The sequence below is a fragment of the Biomphalaria glabrata genome, chromosome 1 (genome assembly GCF_947242115.1).
Source record: "Biomphalaria glabrata chromosome 1, xgBioGlab47.1, whole genome shotgun sequence".
Classification (NCBI taxonomy): domain Eukaryota; kingdom Metazoa; phylum Mollusca; class Gastropoda; family Planorbidae; genus Biomphalaria; species Biomphalaria glabrata.
In genome coordinates this window covers 72,039,921-72,053,240 of record NC_074711.1, presented here as the reverse complement: position 1 = coordinate 72,053,240, position 13,320 = coordinate 72,039,921, and the positions used below count along the sequence as shown (strand labels likewise).

General features: G+C 41.7%; 1 protein-coding gene across 1 annotated transcript; it reads right to left on the bottom strand.

Annotated features, from left to right (window-relative positions):
- Positions 1-1,215: 1,215 nt before the first annotated feature.
- LOC106058284 (uncharacterized) lies at positions 1,216-12,975 on the bottom strand. Its single transcript, XM_013215676.2, has 5 exons — positions 6,599-12,975; positions 5,977-6,147; positions 5,220-5,311; positions 3,396-3,614; positions 1,216-2,771 (listed from the first exon to the last, which is right to left on the bottom strand). The coding sequence occupies exons 1-5, from the start codon at positions 12,377-12,379 to the stop codon at positions 2,006-2,008; spliced, it is 7,029 nt and encodes a 2,342-aa protein (XP_013071130.2). The 5' UTR covers positions 12,380-12,975; the 3' UTR covers positions 1,216-2,005.
- Positions 12,976-13,320: the final 345 nt, after the last annotated feature.

Here is a 13,320-nt window from a genome sequence, read left to right as displayed (position 1 = left end):
ATGGAAGTGTGCAAGGTAGTCATCTCATCTCTGCCAGTGGTCGGGTCTGGGTAATAGGCCATCAACCAGCTTCCTCCAGGCGTCTCGGTTCTGGGTGAATCTCTCCAACATGTCTTGCCCATTTGCTTGTTGGCACCATGTATTTCTGTACTGTGCTCTCTTCCTCTTTCCTTCACGGTTCCGGGTGAGGACTTGTCTTTTAATCTTGGGTGCAGGTTTGTGGAGGGTGGGGTCTATCTGAAGGAGAGCTTCTTCAATGGGCTGCTTTCTTCTTGGCCCCAGTTCTTTATCAGCGATCTTGTCTGGACAGCGGATCATGATTGATATTCATGAATGCCAGATTTTTTTCATGGTGGTGATGATGTTTCTTCAGGTCTTTGCTCCATATAGTGGTATTGACCTAACAATGGTGTTAAATAATAATTATTTCGTATTGTGCCTGTAACATTAAAAACTTGCACTTTTAAACTTGCTCATTCAGCTATTCTTTTTCAGTTGGAGAGCTCTCACAAAGGCTGCTGGACACACATTTGAGACCCAAAGGAAAGCCTTTATTGAAGACAGGTGGATTAGTCGAAAAGAAATATTAAATATACTGCTGGCGGCACGGGATGTGTAGAAATATGCAGGTCGCAACTTGGTTTGCGTAGTCACGTGAAAAGGAATCGAAGGCATTGCCCTTATTATGTTCCCTTGGTTGACCCAACATTCAGATCTTGTGATGTACTTTCTTATTGAACAGATTTACGTCTATCTCCGTTCAGATTCTAAGAATTATCTTATTTTTCTTCTTCAATTTTCTGCGTTCTGATTTTCATGGAGGTTTCAGAGAACCAGTCCTACCTATATCTGAGGCGAATTGCGCAGTGGTTTCCAGATCTGGCAGCTCTCCGTAGTTTTTTCCTAAAAGTTTCTTTTATTGGAAGTCTTTTGAGAGCTTCTCGGTAAAGTCTGCAGCTTAAATCACGTGATCAGCAAAATCTGGAGACACTGGAGACAATGGCTTGTTTCACTTGATGACATTTTCATCTTCCGTAACACTCGTTGTCCCATTCTGTTGTGTCATGTTCAGGGACAAAAAACTATTTGTTGATCATATTAAGTAAAATACTGACCCTCGAAATATTACACTGTACATGTATTTTTTTTTTTTTGTAGTTAATTTGTCGAAAAGTCAATAGACAAAAAAAAATATGAACGAATAAAACGAATTAATTAAAAAACAAACAAACAAAAAAGCGTTTAGTGATTTACAACAATGACATTAATAAGCAAATACAATATTTTGTATTTAAACAAACAAAAAAAAAATTAGTATTAACAATATATCAATGTTCTGACTTGGCTTATGTTTATAAAGTGAAAAGGAAAATGCAATATTTTGTAACAAAACACTGTTATGGTACTAGATCTGCGTAGATTATCCATAAATTTGTATTATTAGCACATAGCTTGTTTACAGCTGTAGCAAAGAGATTAAACTTGTTTACAGCTTTAGCAAAGAGATTAAGCTTGTTTACAGCTGTAGCGAAGAGATTAAGCTTGTTTACAGCTGTAGCAAAGAGATTAAACTTGTTTACAGCTTTAGCAAAGAGATTAAGCTTGTTTACAGCTGTAGCGAAGAGATTAAGCTTGTTTACAGCTGTAGTGAAGAGATTAAACTTGTTTACAGCTGTAGCGAAGAGATTAAGCTTGCTTACAGAAGTATCAAAAACTCAAACTATGTTTTCTAAATTAGCTAAATTCGAACTCAAGGTCATTGGTCAGGATGACAGTAGTTATAGTTAACTGTAGTCATTAATAATACTACAGCTAGGAAAGCTATGTAATTGGGCGCTCCATTGAGAGGGATGGCGGAAGTAGCCAAGAGATGTAGTGATAGCATTTAGCAGAGAAAAGATGGAGAGTCCACGCTGTCATTTTCGAACTTATCTATCGTCTACTTAAGTGTCTCAATGCGAAGCTAAGGACTCAGAAACAAAACTTTAAAATATTTTTTTTTTAGTTAAAAGCTATCATTGGTTAAGGCTAAACTACTTTTGGAATCAGAAACCACGGGTTCCGTTTTGGTTTTAGTGACACTTTTATCTGCAGACGACTCATTCGTTGGTAATACTGCTGGTCGTTGAAGTGCACAGGCACCGCCATCTTTGACAACTGACGCATGCAGTTTTGCATTTCGAGAACCTTTAATCCCATAGTGTTGTTCAGTGCTGCTACGCTCGGTGTTGGTAGAATGCTCTTCTCGGCTACCTGTTGTAAGATGCTGAGAACTTTCTGTCTTGCTTCGACTTTCTGGGCGAGATCGTTCGCGATTCTCTTCACTTTGCGACATTGATGGTTTGAGCTCCACTTGACAACATAGCGAGCTGTCATTTACGACTTCACACGAGAAGTTACGACTGTTACCGAAGGAGATGCTATTGTCGAAGGCGGCCATGATGTCTTTGTTAAGATCTTTGTCGTGTCGCTTCGACAAGTGTCCGCTCTTTTTATCTCTCCGATGCGCCCTTGATTTGCTCGTCTCAGAGCAGGCACGCGACCCAGCGCCTTCACTCTTGTGTTTTCTGGATTCGTCTTTGCAGGCTGTGTGAATAGATCGATCTCGGCCTGCTGGCTGTTCTGGTTGGTCATCCGTGGAATAGAATCTCTTTGTCTCGTCTGATGCGAGTCTTGTGAAGTATTTGGAGTGATGCCCCTTGTCACTTCTGTGTCTGCAATGATGGCTGTCGGGTTCACTCAGAAGGTTGTACACACGTTGTCGAGCTTCGCTGTGAGAATGAAAGTAGACACATTTGTCATAAATAATCCGATACCTAGTCAAGATGAGAATAATATTAGAATCGCGATAGAGATGATAAATACGATTTGTTCTGGGTGTAATTATTTTCTTTTGTGAGGAACTTTATTTCAGAAAGAAGATAATGAGACATTATGTCAAATAACGTGATAATTACGTGTGGTTTGGTTTGTCGTATAATGTTTATCTATAATTACAATAAGAAGTGGGTTATACTGTCGGTTGGCTTTTAAAATGTGTTTAGCTTGAATTCTTACTGACAACAGGGCTGGCCTTAGGCATAGGCTAAAAAGCAGCCGCCTAGGGCCGCTGATTGATGGGAGCCTCGCAAAAGAAGAAATATCGAGAATTGTGCCCAATGTTTTAGTTGGAGTGCACTGCGTTTTAAATAAATTGCGTCATTTTATATTATTGCTGAATATTTTTATTTTTCTATTTTATTGGGGCCACCAAACTTACTTCGCCTAGGGCCTCCAATTATCTAAGACCGGCCCTGCTGACAAACTGTATTATAAACCAGTGAAATCCCCCCAGCTTATCACTCCCAACTATTCCAAAGGTTATTCAGGTCCATAACTGTCTATAAAGTTCTTACCCCTCAATATTATGATGATGTCTTCGGTACGTAGCCCTGACATACTCTTGGCGCAGTCTATCGTGATCTCTCTCTAGGGCCCTCAGCGACTCCCTCGTGATCTTGTGGAATACTTTCTCGGCGTCTCTCTGCGATGTCAACTCGACCACTCTCATTTTGAGCGTGTCGTAATCAATGCCAGTCTTTGTTGTCTGCCCTTTCCCATCTGTCGTGAGTTCCCTGGTAGTATTATAAAGTTGAGAACATGTATAATGACTTCACCAAATATGATAATAAATGATTTAGTTTATTTACAATGTGATGATGTAGCAGGTCCTGATTTGTGGAAGGGCAGACAATGCTACATCCCAGGGAACTCCATAAGAAAGTGGTCCCCATAATAGAGACGGGTGAGTGACTTAGTGTTTTCTGTAACATTTGTTTCGCATTTTTACCGACAATATTTTAATTCTTAGAGTTGGCAACACTGTCAAGGTTAAATTGAATAATGTCCGCTTATTACAGGCTCGTAATATACAACAACAGCTCCGGATTTTACTTGCTTATTGAACATATTGACGTCTATCTCCGTTCAGAATATAAGAAGAATGGAAGAGAGTCCCAACAACAATGTCACATTCCACACACCGTTCCTTAAGGGACATCCGCACGGCTGATGTGGTCCAAAGAAGGAATATAGAGGTGTTTCCCCGGTGTGCTAGGCTTTTCGGATTCCACCCAGACAGAACAGTAGTTCAGACAGGCCAATGGAGAGGAGATTATATGGACCAAGAGTTACTAACCGATAGATTCAGCTGTTTGAACAATCACAAAAATATCACAAAAGCTATCACAAATTCGTAAAGCTCGGCTCAGCCTCATCACTTTTGTTTCTGACTGATCTGTCCACTGTGTGTGTGACTGGAGGCCCCCCCCCTGATCTGTCCACTGTGTGTGTGACTGGAGGCCCCACCCCCTGATCTGTCCACTGTGTGTGTGACTGGAGGCCCCACCCCCCTGATCTGTCCACTGTGTGTGTGACTGGAGGCCCCCCCCTGATCTGTCCACTGTGTGTGTGACTGGAGGCCCCACCCCCCTGATCTGTCCACTGTGTGTGTGACTGGAGGCCCCACCCCCCTGATCTGTCCACTGTGTGTGTGACTGGAGGCCCCACCCCCCTGATCTGTCCACTGTGTGTGTGACTGGAGGCCCCCCCCCTGATCTGTCCACTGTGTGTGTGACTGGAGGCCCCACCCCCCTGATCTGTCCACTGTGTGTGTGACTGGAGGCCCCCCCCCTGATCTGTCCACTGTGTGTGTGACTGGAGGCCCCACCCCCCTGATCTGTCCACTGTGTGTGTGACTGGAGGCCCCCCCCTGATCTGTCCACTGTGTGTGTGACTGGAGGCCCCACCCCCTGATCTGTCCACTGTGTGTGTGACTGGAGGCCCCACCCCCCTGATCTGTCCACTGTGTGTGTGACTGGAGGCCCCACCCCCCTGATCTGTCCACTGTGTGTGTGACTGGAGGCCCCACCCCCCTGATCTGTCCACTGTGTGTGACTGGAGGCCCCACCCTGATCTGTCCACTGTGTGTGACTGGAGCCCCTCCCCCTCAATGGTTTATTACTGAATGACACAAAATAAATTATCAAGTACTGGCCAATATAATTCTATCTATCCATCCACCCTGACACCCATCTACAGACCTACCTTCCTACCCAGTCACCTTTGTCCATCTGTTTATATTTAAAGTACATTATAATACGTCCATATAGCAGGCTACCTATTGAGATGGTCCCCTATAAACTATATCTGTTAGTTTCCTATAAGAAAGACCAACTTACTTTACGGATTGCATGGACGCTATACTGCGATTGATGTCTGCTAGTTGTTGGATCACTGTTTGATTGTAAGTGGTCATCAAGGATGATAGAATCTGTCCAAGAGGTTACATCGGTGTTACATTTCAGTGAGTACAGACAGATTAGTGATAGGAAGGATGAGGCGAATAAAGCTGGGTTACAAGGAAATGAGCTTTATAATTCAGTATAAAAAGTAAAAAGTGAAGTAAAGTTCCCCTTTCAAACCTTACAATGTATGGGGCAGATGATGTTAAGGTTAGTATAGCGAACAACTTTAAAAAACAAACTGTAATCCTATAAAACTGCCAAGTTCTGATCGGTTCTGAAAGGTCTGAGAGAGAAATGTGAACACGTCTAGCACCAGGTGCCATCCAAGAAACTATATGGAATGAGCCTGAATTTGTATTTGAAAGTAAAAGTATTTGAAATAAAAAAAAAAAAACTAGTGAAACCTATTTTTGAATCATCATCAATCAATGTGCAAATTAAAAATCCCCTTTCAGACCTTGCGATCTATAGGGCAGATGATGTTAAGGTCATCTGTTTCTTTGGCCAACGATTACGATCAGGGAGTCATGTGGCCAGCATAGACACCAACCGCCTTTAACAACTCAGCCACTGCGCCGCCAATCAATGATTGCATGAAAGTAAAGGTTCACTTTCAAGGAACTTTTTTTGTTATCGTTTATCATGTCAACAAATATAGGCTAACAATGAAATACACTTCTAAAACATCAACCTGTTGAGATCGGTCAAATGATTCAGTTAACTGAGTGGTCAGTAAAGTGGACACTCTGTCGTATCCAACATTTACAAGATCCTCAGTTTCTTTCTTGCAAGATTTCACAGAGCTGACAAGTTCCTCGTGCAGCTTTCTTTCTATCCCTTCCAGATTGTCTATGGAAGAAAGCTGCAAGAATATGAATAGAAAAACTTAAATAGACAAAACTACTAAACAGTTTCAGAATAGAAAAGCTTAAATACACAAACATATTGAACAGAACTCTCTAATATTACATAAAAATAGACAATCCTGTAAAACATGGCTCTAAATATAAAAGCTTATATACACAAACAAAATTGACAGGACTCTGTATAGAAAAACCAAAAGAAACAGGTTCTGAATAGAAATTCTCAGACAAACGTAGGCCTAACTAAAAACCTATTTTAAAAAAAAATCGGGTATAACTTTATCAGTGCCGAATAGTGTAGTCAATAGTACTGGGATAAAACATTAGTTGAGAAACTTATTCTGCCTTAAGATTTTTCCCTTAAGTAGATGTTTAGTATCTAAATTCTTTCGAAAGGTAAAATGTTACAGCAATACCTCGCTAAGTATAGAATAGAAATGTTTTACTTACACATTGTTGCATGCACTGACATTTCGTAGGAATGAAATCTACCTGGCATCCAAATTGTTTAGTCTGTTTGGTGGGAACAAGACATTCCATATTTCTGTTAGATTCACAATCGTGAGGTAGACATTGTGTGGACACACTGTGAAGTCTAACAATTTTTTCACGTGTAACGTTTGAGGCTTCGGTCTGAGACGCCCTGGAGCGAACTTTGTCTGTGGCGAATCGGTCCACCATCTCCTCGTTCAAGTGCACCACTCCAGTGGAGCGTCGGCCACACATACCGTAATAATCCCAACAGTTTTGGAAGGTACTTCGGGGGTATTCATGTATGCAGAATGGACAGAGCAATGGGGCGTTGATGGGCAATTGAGAAGTTGTTGCGTGTCCTGTCCTGGTGTGTGGGTGTTCAGATGGTAAGCAAGAAACGGAATTAGGATAAAGCTGATCCTTAGTTGTATTGTCTGGCTTTTGGGACTGACCAAGGAGATTTTCTAACAAAGTAATTTTATCAAGAAGTGAACTCAGTATATTCTGGTTGTGCCCCTGACGTTCGCTACTACAGTCAATTTCGGCATTTGCATTTATTTCTAGGATTTTTAGCACTGTTGGGCTTAAACGTTTGGCCTCGGGTGTATTAGTATCTTTTTGATCATTTGGTCCATCTGTATGACTATTTTTTGAAGATTGCCCGCAACACTCCACATATATTTTAGTCGAGACATCTTTGTGGCTTTCTTCTGTCGATTGTTCACTTTCTCTGTTTATATCAGATTTCACGCAGTCAAGGCGACTTAAGTTGACTGGTTCTGTTGCATTGTTCCTAACGCCAAACACACATTCGCTTTTATCAGTGGTCTTTTTGGCGTCTACAAATTTCCTGAACGTCTCAAAGTCCCCAACAAACATCCAGTCGTCTAGCTTGTCAACTAAAGCTTCGCCTTTACCCTCTTCATCGTCTTCAATATGTTGAGCATGTTCATTGTCTTCATCGCTGTTGTACGGAGAATTCACTGGGGTAGGAATTAGAAGCCTGTTTTCATCATCGTGCCAGTCAAGTTGGTCCTTTGTTGTTCCTTTTTGATCAGCGTTCTTCGAGTCAGTTTTTGCAATAGAAGACTGTTGACCATAGTCAGTACAACATTTTCTTTTCCCGATATTCGGATCTTGAGACAAAAAAACTCTCACTTCGTTTAGAATGACTTCTTTGTTACTGAGTTGAAAGTCCTCGTTGTCGTCACAAACTACAAATGGACCACCCTCTGTTACAGCGGTAAGTAGCGGCCTCGGCACATGAGAGACCACTTGGTGTTCCATTTTGACTTCCCTTACTCTAGTGTCTACAGCTTTCGTCTCTTGACCGGAAAGTGTCAATTGAACTTTCTGATCTTGAGCTAAAATTTCTGTACTTTCTAAACCTGGACTAGATCCTATTTCTTTTTGTTTGGGGTTGCATCGTTGGGTATTTTTCAGGATGTCGGAATTCTCAAACTGGTCTGGCAAAATATTTTCTTCCTGAATTTCACCAACTTGAGTTTCAAAGTTGAAGAGCTCATCAAGGGGTATAGAATCGTTCCTGTCCTGGCTAACATTCTCAGGGAGATTGTACTCGTCACTGGTGGAGCTGACAGAGGAGGCGCGATCCGTGGATGCTGTCTTGCTTGAGAGTTCTTTAGCTGCGCCATGTTGTCCTCGCTCGTTAAGCTGTTTAGCTTTCGTAGGAGACTGGGAGGTGAAAGAAGATATTGTCACAAATCGCTGTGGCGACTCAGGGGAAGTAATCGCTTTTAATAGTTGAGAAGGTAATTTAATGGTATTGTCCCCTGGAGTTTGAAACTCGTTGCTTACTTCAATAATTTCATTATTTTCTTCATGTGCCAAACCTTGTGTCGGTTCAGTGGATGCTATCTTTAGATCGGGGTCCGTCTCATCGTCATTGAGTCTAGCAATCAGTAGGTCAGAGACAGATGGCTGTGCTGGGACAGTTTCTCTGTGCGCCTCAACAGGGCTTTTTAAAACGGTAAACAGCTGTTTCTGACCAAATGATAACGACGCATATGCGGCATCCGTTATGTTCATCTCTTGATCGCCATCACGCAGAGCATTTTGCAGAAGGGTTTTCAGATTCACATAGCTGTCTGGTAGCCTGTAGCTAACTGGGGATCGCGATTTTCGTCTCCTCTTGGAGATCTCAGTTAACTTCTTAAGCTTTTCATCCACTATTTCTTTCTGTTTCTGTCGGAGCAGGTCAGATGGGCTCTTATCTCTGGTCAAGTCTTCGAAGACATCCTCTTCGCTGCTGGACCATTCTACCATAGGGATGAACTGCGCGCGGCCACAGTCGGATGGTTTATCATCAGATAACTTCAACACATGTTTGCCGAATCGACGCTTTGACTCTCTGTAGTTACATGAGCTGGAGGTAGTGGCTGTGATATCAACGCCAGCGGATGTGCCAGGAGTTTCTGTTTGATGAAAACTTTTAACCCCTCTCGTTTTTGTTCTGTTTGTACCGATATTTTCTTCCTCATCTTCTTTCTTAGAGAAGTGGCTTGGTTTACAAGCGGCCCCGCCTGCAGTGTGGGAAGCAGAAACATCCCCGTCCTTCGTTTTTTCACTCTTCAATGTTTTTGGGTCAATGGTGGAATGGTCGATTTCTTCATTGTTCACATTGTCTGTCTTTACTTTCGTTCCTAGCGTTGTGTTTTGTTCATCTTTCCCATTCAAAACCTCTAAATCAAACACATCTAAATTAGTTTTCTCCTTAGCAAGTGCTGCATCGTCGTTCATGTCGGAACTATCTCTCGAACGCCCTGGCCTGTCAAGGTAAAAAGTTGAAGAGTCCACATCTTTTTTGTCACTTGTTTTGAAACAAAGGCCAAGGTCGTGATCGTCATTGTCAACATTCTCATCCTCCTCTTGAATGCATTCACTAATGCTTCCGGTATTGAAATCAGAGTCGTAATCAATGCATGGGTCTTTGTCGATTTCTGTCGTGGCCAGTGCAAAGGTGTTAATGTTTTCCATAGGATGATTACATGCGAAGTTTTCTTCTGAATCAAAAGTAATGTCTGAGACCACACGGTCGTTGTTTAAACTAAATGCATTTTTAGTGTTTACAATTATTTTAGTCTGTTCGTTTGTTTGTAATGTGTTATCTAATATGGATTGTTCAGCCCTCCTGTCTAATTCGGATTGTTCATTTTCTTTGGACTTTGTTTCTGATAATGACACTTCATATTTTATAGGACTCGTATCTAATTTGGACTTGTCGTAGCCTTGAAACCTCTCCTCTGATACGGCCTGGTCGTAGCCTTGAAACCTCTCATCTGATACGGACTGGTCGTAGCCTTGAAACCTCTCATCTGATACGGACTGGTCGTAGCCTTGAAACCTCTCATCTGATACGGACTGGTCGTAGCCTTGAAACCTCTCATCTGATACGGCCTGGTCGTGTTTACCGAAAGTCTTTTCATCTTGTGAATCGTAGTCCAAGAGCTGTGCAAGTATCGATGAGGTATATTTAGGCGGGTTAGGGTCAATTGTGTCCGAGACACTGTCTGTGGAGTCACTTTCCGAATCTATATTTGCCGCGGGGCTCTTATGTTTCAACAAATAAGCATCAGTGTCTGACCCTTTGATCCCGGAGAGAAACTGGTTAGCAATATGGCGCTTAGAGCTTTGCTTTTTACGTTTTGCTTGCTTTCTTACTACAGGAGGTTCCTTTGAAACTAGAAAAGTTGGTGACGATTTTGGTGGCTTGTCATTGTTATAACTCCCGGGGCCTGATTTGTTTCCCTTCATTACATCTTCTTCAATGTAATCCGATGTTCCATCGTTTTGCTTGTAGGACTCCTCATTATTTGCTACTGTGTCGAGTTTTAAAAACGGACTCTCAGAGATGTTCCACGTTGATCTTTGTTCAATGTCCGAATCTTTGTCAATGACAAACGTTTCTGATCTTCGGAAACTTGCAACGGGGTCAATTCTGTTCTGGTCATCACGTGGTCGCTGGCCGTCCTCAGGCAAGTGGGACTTGAGGAAGTCGTTCATAACCCCGTCAAAATCGCCAATAGCCTTCTCGTAAGCCTTTCTGGCTGCCGTTGTAGCAATGTTACTCTTCCCCTGACTTACCTTCTTCTGAAGAGTACTAGCCAGACGTGCCTTCTCAAGACACATTTTCAGCTGTTGGCTGCTCCAATCACTCATCGAAAACGTGTAAGAGCCTTCCAGCTCGTGACTGCTTTCCCCCACGTCCTTCATTGAGGTCGCGTAGCCGCTGTTGCTAGAGACGTTCAAGCCTGCGGAACAACGGTTGATCCTCTGCTTTAGCTGCAGCACAAGCATCTTGTCAATATCTTCCAACAGGCTTTTGTTAATAACATCGCAGATTTCTTCAAACATTTGCTTCCATTGAAAGTAACATTTTTCAGATGCTTTTCTGTCACACGACGCCAAATCTGTAACTTTCTTTTCAGGCTCGAAATATTCAGTTTTGAGTGGTTTTTTAATATCTCCACATTGTTTATTACAAACTATTTCATTGAGTTTTCCAGTCAAAGTTTTTAAATATTCTAACCCGATTTCCGTCTGCATTCCAACTGGATTTGTTCTATCCTCAATCACGTGGTCTGTGTATTCATCCCTGATTTCAGCTATTCTATCCCCAGTCTTCATCTCATCATTCAAAAAACTGATATCTAATGTTAATTTTGATTTATCGGGAAATTCTTTGCGATCAGGTGTTCTGTTAGAAATGATAGATGATTGGCTGAGGTTTACTTCGTTAGTTTGTGCAATTTCTTTGAAAGCCCCTGTTGGCGTTCCAGCAAAGCTATCACTAACAAGATCTGTTAATTGTGTTTGAATTGTTGTGTCTCTTTCTACATCGTCGAAGCGTATGTCTTCACAGTGTTTGGAAGTATCGAATGTTTCCCTTGGATCTAGACATCTAATGCAACCAATGCGCGACACACTGGAATACATTTTTTCGTACTGCAGTTCGTAATCTATATCCTGGTCCAGGTGAGTGTAGCTTCTGGACATTCTTACTTTCTCATTGTGTGTGACCAGTGAGGTGGACGCGGTGAGACAATAGTGGGAAGATGACCGTCTGACGACGTAGGCAGAGCTGACGTGATCGTGGACCCTCAGACCGCCGCACATGCTCAAGGAGGCATCTGTCCTTGAAGCCTCTTTTTTAAGTGTCAAAGCTGGACTGTTGGCGTCGTTCTCTCCGTAAGCTGCAAGTGTCCGCCCTGGAGAAGTCACAGTATCTTTGGAATGATGCGGAGGAGGAGTCAGACTGGTGCTTTTTGAATGATCTTCCTCCTCTGTTGAGACCGATGAGGTCAAAGAATACGAGTAGTGGGTGCAGTCCCCATCGCATCCAGTCACGTTCTCTGAAAACGCGCAATGCCTGTGCAGAGCGGAGTGAAGCTCATCTTTACAGCAGTCACAGTCAGTCAGCGAGCTAGCCTCGGACTGAGACGACAGCGCCAGCATTTGCTCTGAATCAAGCTCCTGCTGGGCCGACTGTCTGTCTATCTTGCTGGTGACATTGGTACTAGTGTCATCAAGGCCATCACTCTCAGTGTCTATCTCGTGAAAGGCCGCGAGATCTTTGTTCTCGGCCAGGAGCGCCAACGTCTTCACTCTTCGGTCCTCCAGCTTCTCCTTGAGCTCTTCTATTAACGTCTTGCTGTACTTTCGCCACTCGGTCTGTTTGGGAGGCAGCGGCGAGTCGTCACTCCTTGGAGCCCTTTTATTTCGTAATGACGCATTCATTTTTCTTTAGGATCCAATGTCTTACTTTCTCAGGGATTTCATTTCAAAGCAACACGAACCTGTCATGTTGCCTTCTTTTTTTTTTTAAGTTAGGAATTTTGTAATTCACACTTTCGCTGTTATTAATGAATCTAGTGTAGATCTAGTAGTTGAAGTAGTTGAAGATCTACATCTAAATCTAGTCTACTTTTACAATTAGAACTTCAATATCAATAATCTAGATCTAGCTAAAATTAATCATTAGATCTATTGAATAAAGAGAATTAGACTCTAGATCTAGATCTAGATTAGATAGATCACAGTATCATACTAATCATTCATAGTAGCTCTTCTACTAGACTTCTAGTTTGTATGTCATTAATATTGTGTTGGCGAAGTACACATAGATTTAGACGTAATAAAATAATTCTCTTATTAAATCATCAAATCATTCTGAATTCTAAATAAGTACAAATTGCATCCTTTGAAATGAATTTAGACATGATTTTACTTATACTTACAATTGTGGCAAAGAGAAACAAGCCACCATTTTGAAAGCGTCTAGTTACTATGAGACTAATGTAGTAGAGATCAAGGTTAGAGGCTAAGAACTGTCAACATGTCTCTAAATATTTCTTCCATTACTATTTTATTCCCAAATTTTATTTCCGTTTTGCGGCTGGTCACGAAATGTAGGCTATACAAACGGTGCTTGATTTACCTATAGGCAATTTAAGCTTAAAAAAAAAGTTCGAATGAACATTTGTAAAATATACTTTAGTATAATAGTGATCACTTTTTAAATTAAATACCCATAATTTCAGTAATTTAAAACATTTTGTTATTTTATAATAGAAATAGAGGAATATTATTTGGAGTATTGCAAACTAAAATGAATCGACGCATGTATGAGGAGATCAGGTTCCACATCGGTGGCATCATATTTGACATAGGACGCTTGC

Bases quoted from the DNA above. Each gene is read 5' to 3' on its own strand.
- LOC106058284 (XM_013215676.2), bottom strand. From the start codon at position 12,379: ATGAATGCGTCATTACGAAATAAAAGGGCTCCAAGGAGTGACGACTCG. The intron at 5,312-5,976 runs GTTGATGTTTTA...CCTCTTGGACAG, and splicing joins CATTTGACCGATCTCAACAG to ATTCTATCATCCTTGATGAC. The intron at 3,615-5,219 runs GTAAGTTGGTCT...TAATACTACCAG, and splicing joins GCGTCCATGCAATCCGTAAA to GGAACTCACGACAGATGGGA.